The 21,830-nt window shown below is 42.0% G+C and overlaps 1 protein-coding gene across 1 annotated transcript; it reads left to right on the forward strand.

Moving 5' to 3' along the window:
- Nucleotides 1–440: 440 nt before the first annotated feature.
- Nucleotides 441–12,399, forward strand: r3hdml (R3H domain containing-like; the record flags this gene model as incomplete). Its single annotated transcript, XM_084332696.1, has 5 exons — nucleotides 441–686; nucleotides 4,347–4,465; nucleotides 6,893–6,995; nucleotides 10,817–10,932; nucleotides 12,267–12,399. 5 exons carry the CDS (start codon nucleotides 441–443, stop codon nucleotides 12,397–12,399), a joined length of 717 nt encoding a protein of 238 aa, XP_084188822.1.
- Nucleotides 12,400–21,830: the final 9,431 nt, after the last annotated feature.

Here is a 21,830-nt window from a genome sequence, read left to right on the forward strand (position 1 = left end):
TGCAATTATATGTCATTATAATAATTGTCTACAGGCTCAACCTGTTACATTTGACCTACTTACTTGCACCGAGGCAATCGATTACATGGTAATTAACTAATTAAATTACATTTTATTTATAAAACTAGCTCAGTTAGCCACCTCGATGCCAAAATAAATGCAATTATTCCTGCTTGATTATTCTCACTGTATTATCATTTACTTTGATGTTGTCAAGTTATAATGGTTAAAAACCACAGGATTGAACACAGACATGTTCAAATGCATCTCTATTCCTCTGACTGACACATGAGTTTTTTTCCCCCTCTCTCTGAATGCCTTCCAAATTCCAACTCTCTCATTCCTCCCAGAAGTTTGGCAGTCCCTGGTGCAGCACCAACCAATTGGGTGCTGCGTGTGTCCAGCTGCTCCTCACTGCCATCTTGTGGACGACACCCTACATGACCACGGCCGCCGTGCTGTCCAGCCACACAGACCTGCTCCACCACGCCGAGGCTGCTGGCCTGGAGACGGACGCGGACTTCAGGAACGTCACCGGCGGCGGCGGCGGTGGTGGAGGAGTCCATGCGCCTCGCAGCAGCAGGCGGAGGAGAGCCATCTCGTCCAGGGAGATGAACGCCTTGCTGGATTATCACAACAGAGTCCGCTCCCAGGTCTTACCCCCCGCGGCCAACATGGAGTACATGGTGAGCTGAGCCCCCCCCCCCCCCGCCCCTACTCTAAACACTGTACTCTCTATCAACTCTGGGAAGAGAAGCCTTCAAAGTCAAAGTCAAAGTCAACTTTATTGTCAATGTTCTATTGTGCAAGACACGTTTCCCAAGACACGTTTACGTTTCCCTCATTTCCATGGTTGTATGTAAAAAAAAAAAACATAGACAATATAAACAACAAAGGTAAAAATGTAAGACACAATACACAAACACACAATATACAGGACTGCAAGATATGTACAATATATACAATATTCACTCTTACACTAACGTCTTGAACTCACAAATGTTTACAGTATCTGCTGCATGCATCCAACCAAATGTGGGAATAACTCTCTTTTAGATTAGATTAGATTAAAATGTATTGTCATCATACAGCACAAGTATACAGTACAACGGACATTTGTTTGGCATCCAACCAGAGTGCAATTGTAACAGTAAAGTGCAATAGTAATATACAATGTACAGGTGATTAAACTGGGTATAAAATATATAAATGAGTACTACTGAGTAATAGGGCTAATCAGATGTATTTACAGAGTTGTAGTATTAATATGTACAGTGATACAGGTATAAAGACACTATGGTAGTCAGTCATACTGGCAATATATATATATATTCTTTTTTATATACTAGACTTCGTATTATTGATACTCTCATTGATACTATGTTTGTTTCTGACTCAAAGTGTGTGTGTGTGTGTGTTTGTGTGTGAGAGAGGGAGTAAGAGAGAGAGAGGGGGGGGTGAGAGAGATGAGGAAGGGGCAAGAGAGAAAGAGAGCTGGGAGTGTGTGTGTGTGTGTGTGTGTGCATGTGTGTGTGTGTGTGTGTGTGTGTGACGTTGTTTTTGTTGACACCAGCCACAGGGAGGTGCTGGTCATAGAAGTAGGCTGTACCTTTGATCTGTACATGGACCAGGCCTTCCGGGACAAGTATATCAAATAGCAACCACTGCTCAGTGTGATGGCTGACCTTGGGTATAGGTGTAGATATAGTGTACTTGTATTCGGAAGTATTATTATTATTTCATGCACACTTTATTCATTGTTTTAAATTATTCTTTTCTTTTAACCGTTTAACCTGCAATGGGTTACCCTAGCCATTTTAGTTTTTGAGGACTGCATACTTTTTTTGCAAACCAAAACAACATACTTTATACTTATAGCACATGCATGAGCCTGGTCTCTTTTGAAAGACGACATTCTGAAGTTTCTGATTCCATAAAGAACATTTTATTTTAGTGCTAACGTAATAGAGTAACATAGGTCTGAACTTGAGTTGTAGAAAAAACTTGTTACTCAAGTGTTTCTGTAGTAGTTAGTAGTCCAGAGGTAGTATTTCCCCAGAAGGTGGTATGGCTTACAAATCCATACGGACCCATAGCCTGAAGCCTTATGTAGTACATGTCCAAATTTCATAAAGATCCATTCAGAAATGAGTGATTAGGAGTGATTTTGGTAAACTGTGTACAAAAGAAAAACTGAGTTTTCTCATAGACTTCAATTCATTCGGCTGTTTTTCTCTTCCTGTTTTCGCTCATTAGTTTTTCACCAGCTCCCTGATTCATACATCCCCTGGTGGGGTATCATTGGAAAGCCACACTCATTGGCTACAACCCTCCACAATAATTTTCGAGATCGGATCTAGATTGACGGAACTAGAGCCCCAAGAGTCGGGAGTGGTATTTTGCGCAATACCGTGTACTTTGCACAAGCCTCAAATACCGGCATGTAACTCGAGAACCGCTGAACGGATTTTGTCGGATTTTGTTGCTATCGACAGGCAACAAATAAGCCTTCAATTCGATATATATAGTGTCTTACAAAATATGCACATCCGAGCCACTAGGGGTCGCCAAAGTGCCGGTGGGCAAATCGTCCTAAAAAGGGCCCACATGTGGGTCGTTGCATGTTAAGAGTAAGTTATTTTGTGCATCACTCTGTTTTGAATTTGATGCAAATTTGCAATGCATGAGGGTCATCCTTTTGTGTTAAATGGCTGCATAAAGCAAGCATTTGTTGACTCTCATGTTGATAAGAGTATTAAAATTTGAAAAATATCCATTTAAGGTAGATTTAGAACAGATACAACATATGCGATTAATCACGATTAACTATGGACAATCATGCGATTAATCAGATTCAATATTTTAATAGATTGACAGCCTTAATATATATATATATATATATATACACGGTATATACAGCATTATTGCACATCATACAGAGTTACATTTACATTTAGCTGATGCTTTTATCCAAAGTGACTTACACGTCATCAGGAAGGGTACAACTCTATCAGCTGAGTAACATCGTTCATCAGAGTGCTACAGTGTAGGTTAGTATATTAGGACAAGTGCATGACAGTAAGGTTAGTTGTATGGTTATATGGCTTATATGCAGATGTATAAGTATGTGGATATATATAAATGCGGTAAATATACATTATATATATATATCTAAATGTATATATATATGGTATATATTAGGGGTGGGACGATACATCGATCCAGATCGATACATCGATGTAATTATCAACAATCGAATCGGATCGATGCGATGTAATAAGATCGATTCATATCGATACTCTTATTTTGAAAATCCTGTGGCGAGTCTCATATCCGCCCAAGAACAACAGCAGTAGCTCCGTGTGTGTAGACGTTACAGCATAGCATTCTCCCTTTCTGTGTGTGTGTGTGTGCGCGCGTCTTTGGAAAGACCAGATGAGGTCAGAGGAGTTTGATGTTTAAATGTTATTTAAACATAAACAATATAATACATAATAAATGTAGGCCTATACATGATCATGCAACATCAACAAATTGTTGTAGGAACGGTTTGGGAGAGGGAGGTTGTGAGTTTTGAGTTCCAAAAAATGTAGCTTAAAGTTTAAAGCTCAATATATAAAAACGTGGCACTTTACAGTGAACAGGAGGTCTATTTGTATTAAAAACAATAGATTGATTTTCCTTTAAATGTCTGGAAGAGCTCAAAAATACAAATGTCAAATGATATTTTCATTACCTTTTTTTTGTTGATCTAAATGTTACTGATTGTGTTAAATGGGCATATGATATCATCTCATATCGATCGCAGGCACCTGAATCTAATCGTATCGTATTGTATCGTGAGAGACTTTGTGATATCGGCAAATATCGTATCGTTGTCCAAAGAATCGATATCGTATCGTATCATGATGAAACTGGTGATTCCCACCCCTAGTATATATACAGCACTATTGTACACGCTATCATACAGAGTTATATGGGTTATATATATATGCAGTAAATATATATATAATTATATATGTATGTATATGCGGTAAATATAAATATATATATGCTGTAAATATAAATATATACAGAATATGCAGCACTATTATACATGCTATCATGCAGAGAGATGTATGGGTTATATGCAGGTGTATAAGTAGGTATATAGAAGTATTTTGCATACCATTTTAACAATAAATAATGTTGCTGAAACCCTGTATGAAGGTGTGTGTGTGTGTGTGTGTGTGTGAGGTTCCTCTGGCCTGGGTCTCTCTCCCATACATGCAGAGAGGGAGGGAGGAAGGTTTATGGTTTTCCCCCTCACTGACAGAACAGCTCCTCTGGCTCTCTCTCTCCTCTAGGTATGGGACGAGAGTATAGCCAGATCAGCAGAAGCCTGGGCGTCACGCTGCATATGGGACCACGGACCAACGCAGACAATGAGATACATGGGGCAAAACCTGTCAATCAACACTGGAAGGTACAGCAGAGAGAGAGAGCAGTCTCACCTCAGACTGAGACTCAGTTATCCTGCGGTCCCATGGGTCAGGCCTAACAAAAATAATGGTTGGTTTCAGGTTGCCGACCGACCCTGCCGATTTAGGTGCGACCCAATATATTTTATGAGTTTAAAAAAAAAATTATATATTAAAAAAAAAAAAAATCCGTTTTTTTTTTTTTTTTTTTAAGAATAAAGTTTCATAGAAATCTTAGTCAAACATTTAGTATTATGGATATTAAACATGCTGGCAGAGTACATGCATCCATGTTGTTGTGAACATTTTAACCCTTTCACTGCCACACGACAGCCGGTTAACCCTTTCACTGTGACAATACAGAAGGTTAGCCCTTTACTATCACACAACCGACGGCGATGCTCCATCATTAGCATCATTAGCTCCGCATCCGCGGAGCTAATGATGCTAATGATGGAGCATCGCCGTCGGTTGTGTGATAGTAAAGGGCTAACCTTCTGTCGTGTGGCAGTGAAAGGGTTAATTAAATAAAGAAATTCCCTATCCATAGTCGCCGTGGGAAAGAATTAAAAAAAAAAAAAAAAAAAAAAAAAAACCCTACCTACCCATGGCCAAACTGACAACCAACCTGAAACCAACTATTATTTTTGTTAGGCCCGGGTCATATACGTCACGCGTGGTGAACTCCAACACCATGTATATACCATATCCCAGTCGGGTGGGCGCTTTTCTCTCGGAATTCTCTCTTGGAAATTGTAAAAAACGCCACAGGTTTCAATGACCGATAGCAATGGTTACATCATCGCTGGAATGTTGGTTTCCAGTGTGGCCGGGGGGAAGAGTTAACTACATGCGATTCAATTACTGATTTAACTACTATGTTGCAGTAGTTAGGTGGTAGTTTAACCACATTCAAATCTCATTTAACTACTTTGGGGCATGTCGTTTAGTATTTAGTCATGTGGTTTAGCATGTATTTCCTTACAAACTACATTATGTGAGATTAGATTAGATTCACAACGAAAAGAAGTATGGCATCCAACCAGAGAGCAAATGTAACAGTAACAAAATTGACATAAAATGAGCACAACATTTTCAAAAAAAGTGCAGACATAAAATAGTCAAGGCAAGGCAAGGCATAGCACACCAAATCACATAATTCTTCACACTAGGATCCAACATCCCAACAGGCCGGATTATCACTGATACACATCCTTTTAATTTTAGATTTTGTGAATTATGATCACAGGGACTCGAACCCATGATGGAAAATTACTCAATTATTGCATAACAAGAAGATCCCTATGTACTAGGGGTGTAACGATGCATTGATTAATCTAAATGCATCCATTAAAATTAGGGATGTCCGATATTATTGGCCTACCGATATTATCGGCCGATATCGGCATTAAAATGTGATATCGGAAAATATCGGTATCGGTTTTCAGTTTTTTATTTTATTTTTTACATTTCTATAACCTTTATTTACCCAGGCAAGCAAGTAAGAACAAATTCTGATTTTATTTATTGTCAAAAGTATGCATAATGTTGTGTTCATTCCACAACAAGAGATATGTAATGTTAATTACCTGAAATTATTCCATTTTTGGGGGGGGGGGGGGGGGGGGGGGGACCCTGCATATATCGGTATCGGTTGATATCGGTATCGGAAATTAAGAGTTGGACAATATCGGTATATCGGTATCGGTAAAAAAGCCAATATCAAGCATCCCTAATTCTAATGTGACGATTCAACTGCATCGATTTGAATATGTTAGAATCGATTATAATCTAAATTAATCGAAATAAAATGTATATATATTTTTTTTACATGTTTTATTTTTTGTGTGTATTGTTTTTATTGACCTATAGTCCATTCATGCTGAGTGAATCAGTTGCCCCAGCCACATTTGTGTATTCAACATTTTTTGGGGAATTAACTGATAGAAAATTAATAGAAAATTAATAGAAAATTAATAGAATCGTGGTCAAATGAAGAGATTTCATGATGCATTGAATCGTTGCCTGAATAATCGTAATCGAAATTAATCGTTGTGAGGTCACATCGTTAAACCCCTACTATGGACACATAGTATAGCTGTAGATTGTATAGTAAAGCATGTATAGTAGTGTACATAAGACCCAATGCCCCATCCGTAGCTAACAGTGTATTGCACTATCACAGGACCTATAGCATGTCTTACCATGCTTTTGAAAAACTCATGTACATATACCTATGTCTTTACTCTTACGACTGTCGCAAATGTCACATTCTCATCCCTTGAATTCTTATTATTGTATTATTGTATTATGCACAATCGTTGCGGGCAAGACCCCCCGCATTTCACTGTATACTTGTATGCCGTGACAAATAAAACTCTTGACTTGACTTGTACTGTATATAATGCAGTGATGTCATGTCTTCCTGACAGGTACCGGTCCATCATTGAGCTGGTGAGGTCATGGCACGATGAGAGACACAGCTTCTCCTATCCCACCCGCTGCAGTGGGTCCGTGTGCTCTCACTACACGCAGGTAACCTAGCAACCCAGGAGCCATCACAACAACCCTTAAAGGGGTCGACAACACTTGGGGTTAGACAGCGGCTCAGGAGGTAGAGCGGTCGTCTGGTAATCGGAAGGTTCCCGGTTCGATTCCCGCTCCTCCTGGGTCAGCGTGTCGAAGTGTCCTCGAGCAAGACACTTGCTAACTAACCCCTAACTGCTCCCGATGAGCAGGTCTGCACCTCGCATGGTCGCCTCCGCCGTCACTGTGTGAATGTGTGAGTGAACGGGTGAATGTGAGGAACAAATGTAAAGCGATTTGGATAAAAGAGATATATAAATGCACCATTTACTATTTTTACCCTTACTTCACCAAAAAACAAACAAATAAAAAGCGGATTTATTTTGCACAGAACCTCACACGTATCCCAAAACTGTAAACCTTTCTGCACATACATTTTGTTTGATGTTATTAGATAGCATTTGAAAGTAAGTCAGTAACATTTGAAAGTAAGAAATGATAATATCCACAGAGCTTTTTAGAAAGATGCGTAATAAAAGTATTGCTTTCCCCCCAAAAAAGGTTATCGATTAATGAATTTATAATACAATTTATTTTGGCGGGTCCAAAATGAATGTTGTAGTTTACATGTTGCATGTATCCCCTCCCTACTTCATATTTCCCCCACGTGGAATGCACCTGATTGGATAAATGACATGCTGGTGCTCTAGTGCGACATCTAATTGCGGAATGTTATCTAAAGCACCTTTAAGTGTGAATTATGTCCTCTAGTGATGTCATCAGAGGACACTAAATCCTTGTGTTGTGTTTGTTAACTACAGCTCAGTGAAATGACGTAATGAAAAGATAGCAATCGTCATTTCAGCTACATCATTTCACAAGGGTCACTGAGGACATAATATTCAAACTCATTATCTCTCAATAACTTCCAAACTAAATGAATGTGTGCAAAAAACGGTTTATTTGATATACTAAATAAATCTGCATTTTTTTTATGACGTGTCTCATTAAAACTTAATAGAAACAGTTTTTCTGACAGAAAATACAGACTTTTTGGGCATGTGGGTTTAATGCTGGGAATATTTTACTTTATGGTATAACTTCTTAAATGACGATCATTAATACAATAGCACTCAACAATCTTTAGACTGCTGGAATAATGACCAAACCTACTCTTTCTTCTTCTTACTCTGTGGGTTTGCACATGTAATAATGCTGGAACGAACTTCCCACCACAGTCAGGACAGACAGCTGAAACCATCACAGTCAGAACAGACAGCTGAAACCACCACAGCCAGGACAGCTGAAACCACCACAGTCAGGACAGCTGAAACCACCACAGCCAGGACAGCTGAAACCATCACAGTCAGGACAGACAGCTGAAACCATCACAGTCAGGACAGACAGCTGAAACCATCACAGTCAGGACAGACAGCTGAAACCACCACAGCCAGGACAGCTGAAACCACCACAGTCAGGACAGCTGACACCACCACAGCCAGGACAGACAGCTGAAACCACCACAGCCAGGACAGCTGAAACCACCACAGCCAGGACAGCTGAAACCATCACAGTCAGGACAGCTGAAACCATCACAGTCAGGACAGCTGAAACCACCACAGCCAGGACAGCTGAAACCACCACAGCCAGGACAGCTGAAACCATCACAGTCAGGACAGCTGAAACCACCACAGTCAGGACAGACAGCTGAAACCACCACAGCCAGGACAGACAGCTGAAACCACCACAGTCAGGACAGACAGCTGAAACCATCACAGTCAGGACAGCTGAAACCATCACAGTCAGGACAGACAGCTGAAACCATCACAGTCAGGACAGACAGCTGAAACCATCACAGTCAGGACAGCTGAAACCATCACAGTCAGGACAGCTGAAACCATCACAGTCAGGACAGCTGAAACCATCACAGTCAGGACAGCTGAAACCATCACAGTCAGGACAGCTGAAACCATCACAGTCAGGACAGCTGAAACCATCACAGTCAGGACAGACAGCTGAAACCATCACAGTCAGGACAGCTGAAACCATCAGTCAGGACAGCTGAAACCATCACAGTCAGGACAGCTGAAACCATCACAGTCAGGACAGCTTAGACCAGGGGTTCCCAAACTTTTTAGGCCGGGACCCAGAAAATAAGGCGTCAGAGAGCCGCGGCCCAATGCACATCGTCAGGCTTTTTTTTTTTTTGTCATGCGACCAATTTTTTAAGCCAAATATCACTTCAATCCTATTAAGTTAGTTCAAGTTAGTTATTCATTTATATGTGCTATTTATGAGAGGGCTAACTTGTTGCAAAATAATAATGATAATAATAATAGCCTCATTAAAAATACTATTGTTGCTTCGGTTGTTTTCAGCGTTTTCTGTGCATAATCTGTTATTTAGTTTGAAATGTTCGTTGAAATAAGTAGATTTTTCGTTTTTGTTTATTTATTAAGTTAATATAAAACCATATAGTCACATTTTAGAATACAATAGAATAGAATTTTAGAATACAACTAGAAACACTGTCCTGGCCTGCTTCTAAGTTCAGTGGCCTGAAAAAAAAAAAAAAATTATTTTCTTTTTTCTTTTTTTGGAAATCATCTCACGGCCCTCCTGTGGCTGCTCGCGGCCCACCTTTGGGTCGCGACCCAGACTTTGGGAACCACTGGCTTAGACCACCACAGTCAGGACAGACAGCTTAGACCACCACAGTCAGGACAGACAGCTGAAACCACCACAGTCAGGACAGACAGCTGAAACCATCACAGTCAGGACAGACAGCTGAAACCATCACAGTCAGGACAGACAGCTGAAACCATCACAGTCAGGACAGACAGCTGAAACCATCAGTCAGGACAGACAGCTGAAACCATCACAGTCAGGACAGACAGCTGAAACCATCACAGTCAGGACAGCTGAAACCACCACAGTCAGGACAGACAGCTGAAACCATCACAGTCAGGACAGACAGCTGAAACCATCACAGTCAGGACAGCTGAAACCATCACAGTCAGGACAGCTGAAACCATCACAGTCAGGACAGACAGCTGAAACCATCACAGTCAGGACAGCTGAAACCATCACAGTCAGGACAGACAGCTGAAACCATCACAGTCAGGACAGACAGCTGAAACCATCACAGTCAGGACAGACAGCTGAAACCACCACAGTCAGGACAGACAGCTGAAACCATCACAGTCAGGACAGACAGCTGAAACCATCACAGTCAGGACAGACAGCTGAAACCATCACAGTCAGGACAGCTGAAACCATCACAGTCAGGACAGCTGAAACCATCACAGTCAGGACAGACAGCTGAAACCATCACAGTCAGGACAGACAGCTGAAACCATCACAGTCAGGACAGACAGCTGAAACCATCACAGTCAGGACAGCTGAAACCATCAGTCAGGACAGCTGAAACCATCAGTCAGGACAGCTGAAACCATCAGTCAGGACAGCCGCCGACTAAAAACACTACTAACCTACTTCTTTTACTATTATGCACTTTGCTACAAAGTATTCTACCTTGCCTATATTACTACCTAGTACCTACTATGCTAATATGTTTATACTACTATGCACTCAAGACTGTAGCACTCAAGTTCAACACTGTTTGATGAACAATCTTATTTACCCTGAGCTGCCAGAGTTACCCTTCCTGCTGACTTGTCATACAGAACTCGTAAGTCGCTTTGGATAAAAGCGCAGCAAAAAATGAAAGTGTAATACGTGTACGATAATAGGTTTCATGAAAAGGACTCTTAACATAACCTAAACGTGAAAATGTCCAAGCCTCTCCCCGTCTCTGTGTTGTGTTCCAGATGGTGTGGGCCAGTACCAACAGGATGGGATGCGCCGTCAAAAAGTGTTCAAACATGTATGTGTTTGGAAGCACGTGGAGAGAGGCCACTCTTCTGGTCTGCAACTACTCCATCAAGTATGTAGTACTGTATATATGACTGTATATAGTATATATGAATAGTATATACAATGTGGTCTTAGGCCATAAAGGGGCACACATGTTCACACGGATGGTTTTATGCAAAGCACCTGTGTTGTGCGGTTATTCAGACATCTGTTCTAGCGTCAATGAACCCTTAAAGCCTGACGGTGGGAACCTCTACCTTACTTGATGTGGCTCAGGAGGTACTGTAGATGGGTCGTCTGGTAATCTGAAGGTTCCCGGTTCGATTCCGGCTCCTCCTGGCAGCGCGTCCGTCGAACTGTCCTTGACACTCACTTAAAGGAACACGGCATCATTTTGGGAAATTAGCTTATCGTCTTCTCCAGAGAGAGAGAGAGACAAGAAGATAGATACCAGTTTCCTCTCTGTGCGTTCAGTAGAAAGCTATCTGGCTGCACGTTAGCCTAGCTTAGCACAATGAATGGAAGCGGACAGTGCCGGTTAGCCTTCGGGAGAGGTGTTAGTTGGACAATGCCTAGGCTAACCGACACTTACCGCTTTAAGTGTGTGAGTGAATGGGTGAATGTGAGGCATATGTTGTAAAGAGCTTTGGATAAAAGTCCATTTACTTGCTCACTCACTCACTCACTCACTCACTCACTCACTCACTCACTCACTCACTCACTCACTCACTCACTAGGGGCAACAGTAGCAGTGAGGAGGTAGAACAGTCTTCTGGGAATCGTAAGGTTCCCTGTTTGATTCCAGAGTGCTGAGTGCATGGTCGTCTCCGCCGTCGGTGTGTGAATGTGTGAGTGAGTGGGTGAGTGAGTGAGTGGGTGAGGCATAAGTCATAAAGCGCTTTGGATAAGAGAGATACATGAATGCAGTCCATTTACCATTTTACTTGAATCCACTGATCAAATATCACGACTAGTCGACTACACTGGATTCCGACACTTACAGGGGTTTGATATTTTCATGGAAGTTTAAGGATGCACATGGTCAAATCATCTTGGTTGATACAAATGTATTTGTTAAAACATGGTAAATCGAATACAAATGACTTTAGGAGGGAGTTGTCAAAAGGACTAGAATGAGGATCCAAGATGGGGGAAGGGTGAGGGTTATCAAAAGGACTAGAATGAGGGTCCAGGATGGGGGAAGGGTGAGGGTTATCAAAAGGACTAGAATGAGGGTCCAGGATGGGGGAAGGGGGTTGTCAACAAAAGGACTAGAATGAGGGTCCAGGATGGGGGAAGGGGGTTGTCAACAAAAGGTCATGAAAGGAATCTTCCACAATATGCCTCCGCGGACGTCTCATGCGTACAGAGACGATAACAGCATGTCGTTTGTTTGTCTTTCAGAGGTAACTGGGTGGGAGAAGCTCCCTATAAGAGCGGCACACCGTGCTCCGCCTGTCCGTCGAGCTACGGCGGCAGCTGCCGGAGGAACCAGTGCTCGGGAGGAGACGCAAAGACCAAACGCAAGAGATACTAGAGACAAAGACGAGGTTTTATAGTTTCACATAGTTTCATGTTTTAATGGAAGATAGAACATTATACAAATCCACAATCTGTGTTCAGATTGATCTAAAACAAGAGAAGCACAATTTCACTTTCTTTTCTTTCTTTTTTTTACAATTTCAAAACGATTTCGCTGTTCATTATTACCACTATCGTCATCTTAAAGGACCAGACTGCTGTATTTTTTTGACATGTTGTGGGTTTAAAGTTATTTTCGCCTCGATACAAAAATCACTGTACTGCTTTTTTCTCATAATCTTTCTCATAACCGTTACCGAAAAATTTGGTGGTAATCGGCTCCCGGTGTATGGCTCCTTTCACTACCACACTACAAAGGGTTAATGCTTACACTACCACACTACAGTTAATGTAGTGCGGTAGTGAAAGGGTTAACCTTCTATAGTGTGGTAGTGAAAGGGTTAACTTTTTTCTTATCTAATATATTTAATATTTTTTATTTTATACATAAAACAAGGCAACACAATACAGTAGTAATCATAATAATAATAATAATAAGACCACACAGTACCACAACAATAATAATAACAACAATAATGACATTAGCAATAATACAAATAATAAATATAGAACATAAAAACTAACTTATACTATTACAGACACCATCGCGGCACGTTGGTGTAGTGGTTAACTCACAGCAAGAAGGTCCAGGGTTCGATTCCCGCTTGGGGACCAGGTTTCCATGATGCCAGGTACCCAGGTGGGGTATCCCCCAGGCCCCTCTGTGTGGAGTTTGCATGTTCTCCCCGTGCTCACAAGGGTTTCCCCCCCGATAAGATAAACCCAATGGAAAAACATGCACAACAACAGATCGCTAACGCTGTGGCATCCTTGGCGAAGACGGGCAGGAGCACTTGGATTGGTCCCCGGGGGGCGCGGCTCACGTTGACGCCCTATCTGTTCCCGGCTGCCCATGGGGGGAAGGACGACGGGATGGGTTAGGCGCAGAGACTCAATCGCATCGGCGACTGAGACAATGCATGTGTGTGTGTGCCGCTCCAATTGCATGTCCAGTTCGTTGCATGCCAAATAAAGACCCCTAAAGAGGTCCTGCATTAAAAAAAATTATAATAAATTTAAATGAAAAAAGACACCACAAAAGACATTTCCTCCCCCACTCCCACCCCAGGACCCCCCCAGGACCAACATGAAAGGGTTAACCTTCTATAGTGTGGTAGTTCAACGTAAACCCACGAAAGTCACCGTGTTCGGCTGAGATGGAAAATAAACGCACCTCGGATGACAGAGCGGCAGGTCACCTGGTGGTCAGGAGTTCATGTTGGTGTTTATTTTATGTACGTGGTGAATCGGCAGAAAATAACCTTTTGGTATCGAGGCAAGAATGACTTGAAACCCACGTGTCAAAAAGACTGGTAACGTTTTTCATTTGAATTGTTTTATTTGTATGAATCCGACCAATCCGAATGGATCTAGTGAAATGAATGTATGGGACAAAGAAAGAAATCTCACTCATTATTATGATGTTGCCAGTCCCTCTATTTTCATGGAGAAAATAATGGTAACGTTATCTAAAATCAAGCCAACTCCTTATCATCTCCGTAGCTTTCAGACGGTCGTCTCCCCTCCAGAGGACGCCCGCTCCGTGGACATTTTGTTTGCACTGTTTTTTAATTGGCCTCATTTGTTGGCTTGAGTGACTTCTGTGAGGCATTATGTTAAATGAACACGCCAACGTTATGGGAAATGCGCTCATCGTCTTCCCCAGAGTCAGACAAGCAGATGGATACCAATTTCCTCTCTGTGCGCTCAGTAGAAAGCCATCCGGCTGCAAGCTAGCCTAGCTTAGCACAAATGAATGGAGGCGGATAGGGACCACTAGCCTAGCTTAAAACTCCGGGAGAGGTGTTTTTAAGATAAGATAAGATATTCCTTTATTGATCCCTTTGGGGAACCTCTGGCCTCATAGCAGCATGGGGGAGGGGGGAGGGGAGGTACAGGTATGGGCAGGGTAATAGTAGAAAGACAAAAATATAGGCAGCAATAAAATTGTATCTGAATATAAAGTTATGAGAGTGTAAGATAATAAGGGTCTGTATGCCCTATCACTTATATTATACGTTATACAATAAATATAGGCAATAAATAATTTGAATCTGAATGTATTCAAATGTTTTGGTCAAAAGCTAGGCTAGCTGGTCCGTATCCGCTTCCATTAATCTGTGCTAAGCTATAGGCTAGCCTGCAGCCGGATAGCTTTCTACTGAAAACACAGAGAGGAAAGCGGTATCTATCTTGTCTCGTCTTTTCTGAGAAGACGGTATAAGAGCATTTCCCATACTGTTGCCGTGCGCCTTTAAGAGATGAAGCACTTTCATTGTTCTTTTTTTATTGTACAGATGATACTTTGCTTGCACCGCTGCTTTTTAGAGGTGATTTTGATTGATATCTTGCATTATTCTTTTTATAACATGTTTTGTTGTTCCTCCATATTAAAAGGGATAGTTGTGATTTCTAGAACCCCTGCGCTATTTCCTACTTAGCACTGATGTTGTTGATCGGTAGAGTCCGTTCTTAGTAATAATAATCATGCTAGTTCCCGGCTAAAGATAAGATAAGATCATATAAGATATTCCTTTATTGATCCCCTTGGGGGAAATTCAGGCATCATAGCAGCATGGGGGAGGGGAGGTACAGGTATAGGTATGGGCAGGGTAATAGTAGAACACATAATACAGGCAATAAATTATAGTACAGTAGAAAAGTAAAAATAGGCAGTGTAAACAATATAATTAACTCTGAATATACGCACCTGAGCAAGTAGGCAAGTAGTGTGATCAAAGGTGCAGATGGGCGTCTGTATGCCCTATCAGTTATATTATACATTACAATAAATATGGTTACAATAAACACTAGAATCTAAATATATACTATGAGTAAGTAAGTATACAGTATACACAGGTGCAGTATACGTGATATACGCCATACGTTATACGTTGTAGTCCGTGCAGGTTAGGTGGGAGTCAGACACACTCAGTGATCAGACATTCCTAGTAGTTCTCGAGTTCTGCTGCCGTTATTTCTCCGGCTGATGGCAGTGGTCCCGGCCCACTGTTGTGGAGCCTGATGGCCGCCTGCCGGTACGAAGGACTGGTACAAAGTCAATGGGGTCAAGCTCTTCGTCTGTACAAGCTGACCGAAATTCGCCTGGATCTACTCCACAGTGCACACAAAGTAGATTTCATTTCAGTGAGCTTCGGTCAGCTTGGCCCCATTGACCGTGCATTATTTTAACTAGCCGGGAGCTAGTACGAGGAACAGCACGGAAGCTGCTGAGGAAGGACTCTCACCGATCCAACGACATCATTGGAAACAGGCCTATAGGGTTCCAAAACTCTGAACTAACCCTTTAAATGTTTGGTCTGGAAAATCTTTTGGTTCATTCCTTAAATAAAACACGTTTAACGAATGGATATCCAGGTGCTTGAGTGGACATTTATTAAGTTATAACTAACAAAGACCACTGTTGTATCTTCCCCTAAACAGCCGACTGTGCAGTATACTGGTGTTTATGGACTTGGAAGCTGCAGGGAATTATTCCGCCTCTCTTTTCAGCTCATTGCACGTCTCTATTTGTCCTCAGAGACCGTGTCTCCACTGACTCTAATGCATTCATTATGAGGAAGTCATCTGTGCATCTCAACCAATTCAGACACGCACACACACACACACACACACACACATGCTTACGCTTGTACACACAACACAAACACATGATTACGCTTGTACACACAAACACACACACATATGCATGCACACACGCATATACACACACATGCTTACACTTGTACACACAAACACACATACAAAACACATGCTTACGTTTGTTCACACAAACACACACACAGACACACATGCACACGCACACACACACACATTGTTTTAATATACTTGTGACGACATGTATATTCCCCAGCCTAAACCCTTGCCTGACCTAACCATACACAATGTACACGTATGCCTAATCCTAACCCTAACTCTAATTCTAAGGTAGTACTGTATATGTACCTTACCACTATGTACTATGTTTCTATCCTTATACTACTACCTATCATACAAATCAAATCAAATGTATTTGTAAAGCCCGAAATCACAAAGGTAATGTCCCCATGGGCCGGACAAGTCTTCTTTAAACAAGTCAAGAAGAAACATCACAATAAATCAAGAACAAAATCCACCATAAATACTAACATGTCTACTATGTCTACATGTCCAACATGTCTACTATACTAACATGTCTCTACTACTATGCACTCAGAGTGTAACACTCAAGTTCAACACTGTTTGACGAACAATGCCACTTACCCTTAGCTACACGGTTAGATTAGATTAGATTCCATTCTATTGTATTGTCATCATGCAGCACAAGTACAGTACAAACGGAAAGTGGTTTGGCATCCAACCAGAGTGCAAATGTAACAGTAAAGTGTAACAGTAATATACAATGTACACGTGATTAAATGTGATATATATAACAAGCTACTGGGTAATATATGCTAAACTGATGTATGTACAGTATAACTATGTACAGTGATACAGGTATAAAATGTATATACTATGGTAGTAAGCCATACTGGCCAGTGGTATAGCTAGTAAGAGTAGGTATGGGATATGTACAGATATAATATATACAGGTATGTGAACAAGGATATATGCAGATATTCAGAGAGACTTCTTCCCCCAGGCCATCAGAACATTGAACACTGATCTCTCCACACACATGAACACATGAACACACACACACACACACACACACACACACACACACACACACACACACACACACACACACACACACACACACACACACACACACACACACACACACACACACACACACACACACATTATGCACTCTCTCACACACTAACACACCACAGGTCACTTTAATCACATGAGAAGAGGTAACTTTAAAGGAAAGAAAAAAGGTAACTTTAAAGGAAAAAAACAAAACATAACTGGATGTTTTTGTATATGTAGCAGGGTGGATTATCCCTACTTTATGAGAGTAGATGTACACTGTCACCAGGTAGTGGGAACGCAGCAGATCTGAGTCCGGCTGAGTCCCCGACTGTAGTGCAGGAGTATTAGAGTGGAGCCTTGGCAGAGGGAGTGGATGGGGCCTAGGATTTACTAACCTAGGGGTGGTGCGCTGGTCCTTCTTGCCCTCCAGGGCGACTTGCAGTAATTCCCCACACACCCACACTTCTCCTAATACTTCCTGCACCCTCCCACACCCGGTGGCAATAGTGATAGCTGATATACTTTCTCCCCAAAGCAGTACCTTTCCTTGCTGAGGAGCAGAGACCTGTCCCAATGATGTATAGGCCGTGGGTAAGAAGGGGTTAAACAAGACCCGAAAGGAAGGGGTTAAACAAGACAACACATTAACAGACACGCACACAGTGATCCCATTTAGTTCTCTTTACTGAAGCTACTATCCTATTATTCACACAAGGCACAATGAGTAAAGCTCTTCCCACTTACACGAGGCACAATGAATAAAGCTCTTCCCGCTTACGCAACACAATGAATAAAGCTCTTCCCGCTTACACAACACAATGAATAAAGCGCTTCCCGCTTACACAACACAATGAATAAAGCTCTTCCTGCTTACACAACACAATGAATAAAGCGCTTCCCGCTGTAATGGGAAATATTAAAGAGACAAACAATGAGCCGTTTACATTAATGATTATGAGTCACGACACATTTAACCAAAAGACAGTGGGCCCACAGTTGAAACAAAAAGCCTGTCTAAGCCGGCAATCCCCAAAATAACAAACGTCGGGGCGCCCCTAATAAATGGTACACGTGCCAGTTCAAAGTACTGATTCTCTTCGCCTCTGAAAGGGCACGCGTCGCACGAAGAGAATGTTTACCCCAGGCTCCAGCACTCGGAGTGCTCACTATAACTGGCCCGTGTGTACTTAACCAAGGGTTGGCCCGCTCCCGCAACGAATGTCCGTGTTGCGAGATGGCCGTCGAACGGTCCCGTGCTTGTCACCTGTGACAGGCAGGGGCGGGCTGGGTTGACGTTAGGCAGGCGACGGCTGGAGGTGGGTGTAGTCCGGCGACGTCCGTCGAGGGGTCCGCTGCTGCGACACGCGAGCTAAACTGTGGTGCTAGGCCTAACTGAAGCTAAACTGTGGATCGGGACGATCCCCTGTCCTGTCGCCTATACTTTAACTAAAACGCAACGTGTGCAATATCTACCACACTCTTCGGCAGTAACGCGTCTGCTTCTTTGTTCACAATGTCTCTTTAGCATTAACTGGAAGCTAAGCTATCGCATACGACATTACTAACCCGCCCCGTGACGGGGGTCATATCTCGCGTGTCCTTAGTGTCTAGAGCTCCGGCTCTACGCGTCCGCTTGCTTCTGCGTAGAAACGATGAAGAGGCTGTCCCGCTGTCTGAGTTCTGCCTTCAGCCAGCCCTTCTTCTTCTGTTGTCACTCCTGCCCAACGTCACACCAGCTCCCCCTGGCGGCAGTCCAGTGCATGCTCCACTATTAAATGTCAATGTTAGGTAGGGGAGTTTACACAACGTTATCCTGAACACAGTAGAGTACAAGGAATTAGGTTAGACACATTGAATTATTGTTAGACATATTCAGGTGTCTACATATAGTATAGTTAGGATAGCATAGTGACATAGGGTATAACTGTATATTGTATAGTAGTGTACATAGGACTCAATCCTTTTGTATTTTATCATGTCTATTTTATTCTATTATTATCATCTGTATTTTTTGCACAATCGAAGCAGGCATGGCCACCTTTATTTCACTATATGTCTTGTGTATGTATGTGATGAATAAACCTCTTGAATCTTGAACAGTTGTAGATAAAAATACATACAATATATAGTCTTATATATTGGTCTTGTTGTAGCTAGAAAACGTGTTTGAATATGAGTTTGAATATGGCCACCAGTGATGTCATCGGGGACATTGAATCCTTATGTTGTGTTAATTACAGCTCAATGAAATTATGTAGGTGAAAAAATGTATGAATGAATTAATGATCATTACATTTATATAGCGCTTTTCTAGACACTCAAAGTTCTCCCCACAAAATTACCACTGGTATCACCCAACCTTGGGCTATACGCAGGCTCAATGGCTGCCATACACTGGCACCAGGCACACATCACACAAAATAGCAATACCTTGTCTTATAGGGGCTGCTACCTTTGGGCACAGGCCTGGCACGTTTAAATGAAAAATAAGATTCACAACAGTATATATTGCTCTGGCACATTCTCTACATACTACAATAATACCATAAGACTGTATATGTTAACTGTTTGAATATATCTGCATATATCCCATACCTACTCTTACTACTGGCCACTATGGCTTACTACCATAGTATATTTATACATGTTATCACTGTACATAATTAGACTGCACACACGTCAGTTTAGCATATATTTCTCAGTAGCTTGTTATATATCACGTTTAATCACTTGTACATTGTATATTATTTACCATTTATTGTTAATGCACTTTACTGTTTTACATTTGCACTCTGGTTAGAGATATTTATACCTGTATCACTGTACATAATTAGACTGCAGATACATCAGTTTAGTATATATTACCCAGTAGCTTATATATATATCACATTTAATCACTTGTACATTGTGTATTTACCATTTATTGTTAATGCACTTTATTGTTACATTTGCACTCTGGTTAGAGTTTTTGGGATGTGTGTGTGTGAGATTGCAAAATCAGCAATGTTTTTTTCTTCTTTTGGGTGACGTGCCCCTTTAATGTTCTCATATCCACAGGTGTATCATGGGTAATCTCCTGTCGTGTGACAGGGCCGGACCAAAAACAAAACTGAAAACGTCACTTACTCACAGCTCAGCCAGTCGCCTCCCTCGGTACATTTTCCACACCTTCCTGTGACGTCACTCCTTTCTCTCCCCTCCGTCTCCTTTTGTACAGAACCGCCACTTCTTTATTCACTGTGTCTGCGCGTTCTGAAAAATGTCTTTTGGAGATGGAACAGAGAGAGAGAGGGGGGGGGGGGGGGGGGAGAAACACACGCACACACAATAACTTCCATGTCTATTTGAGTTTCTATCATCTTGTTGCTATGGCTACAGCTGCCATATAGATTGGTGTCCATACGAGCCTGGTTACTGTTTAACCTCTCCACCCACATTTGCCCAGATTAGGAAAATCAATAAGATAACAGCAGTAACACCAGGCCTTACCTTGCGCCAACAACACCCTGGTCTCACACTAGCTAACGCCACACAGCCCTGCAGCCTAACTTCCACATTTAACACCTTCTGGTTTTGGGGGACATTACCAGGGAGGTAAGAGGGACGTAGAGAGTTGCATGGTTCTGAAGGAGACGAGACCAGGAAGAGCAGAAGACATGGTCAATGTAAACACACAAGTCAGGTCAAACATGGAACTTCCATTCGGTGAGTACACAACATTTCCTTTGTAGCTTTTCAGACTCTTTCGGTGAGAAAAAGTGTGTAGAGCGACCAGCTGTTTGCTTTCTCTCCGTTCGCTCGGCAAGGCGGCTCGCCACGCCGCGCTTTCCCCCCCTCCCAGTAGGAGATATTATCGCCGTTTGTGAGCTGTCTAAGGTTCTTTTCACACGGTTGCAATCTAGAAGGTGTGTCGGGAGATACGAGGGTCGTTAAAACGAGGCCTTAAAAGCTTAAAGGCTGGCGGTGATGATGAGGCAATGGGTCTGAGATGTCAGAGGAGCTGGATGTGCAAAACGGAATATGACTCTGATATTTTGAGCTCCGACCCTTGACATTTAGCCTTTATCCTATTTTCATGCTAGCTCTCGTTTCCCTATGCTTTCTCTTTTGTTGTTGTTGTTCTTAGCTCTACTTTCAAAAAAATTCGTATGTACCCCAGTTGCTATTGCATACTGTACATATTTGTGTTTTATTACACGTGCATGTACATACATACCAACTATTTCGCCTGTTTTATTCTCCACCCATCGATCATCCATAGCAACACTACTATCACCGACATCCAAGAAGGGGGATCCCCCCTTGAACGGCCTTTGTAAGGTTTCTCTCCTTCACATTGCCTGTGGTGCTTTTTTCCTATTGCTAGGTTTTTAGTGAGTTTTTCCTTACCTTCGCTGGGGTATGTCTGGGAGTGTTGTTGTGGATTTCATGATGGGTTTTTTGTTCTTGATTTTTTATTGTGATGTTTCTTCATGACTTGTTTAAAGAAGACTTGTCCGGCCCATGGGGACATTACCTTGTGATTGCGGGCTTTACAAAAAAATACATTTGATTTGATTTGATTACATGCAGACACAAAGGCTGTCGATGCAGATACGTCTTTCGCCCAGAGAGCAAGGCGGTTGT

Source organism: Notolepis coatsorum, assembly GCF_963971535.1.
Source record: "Notolepis coatsorum genome assembly, chromosome: 17".
Lineage (NCBI taxonomy): Eukaryota > Metazoa > Chordata > Actinopteri > Aulopiformes > Paralepididae > Notolepis > Notolepis coatsorum.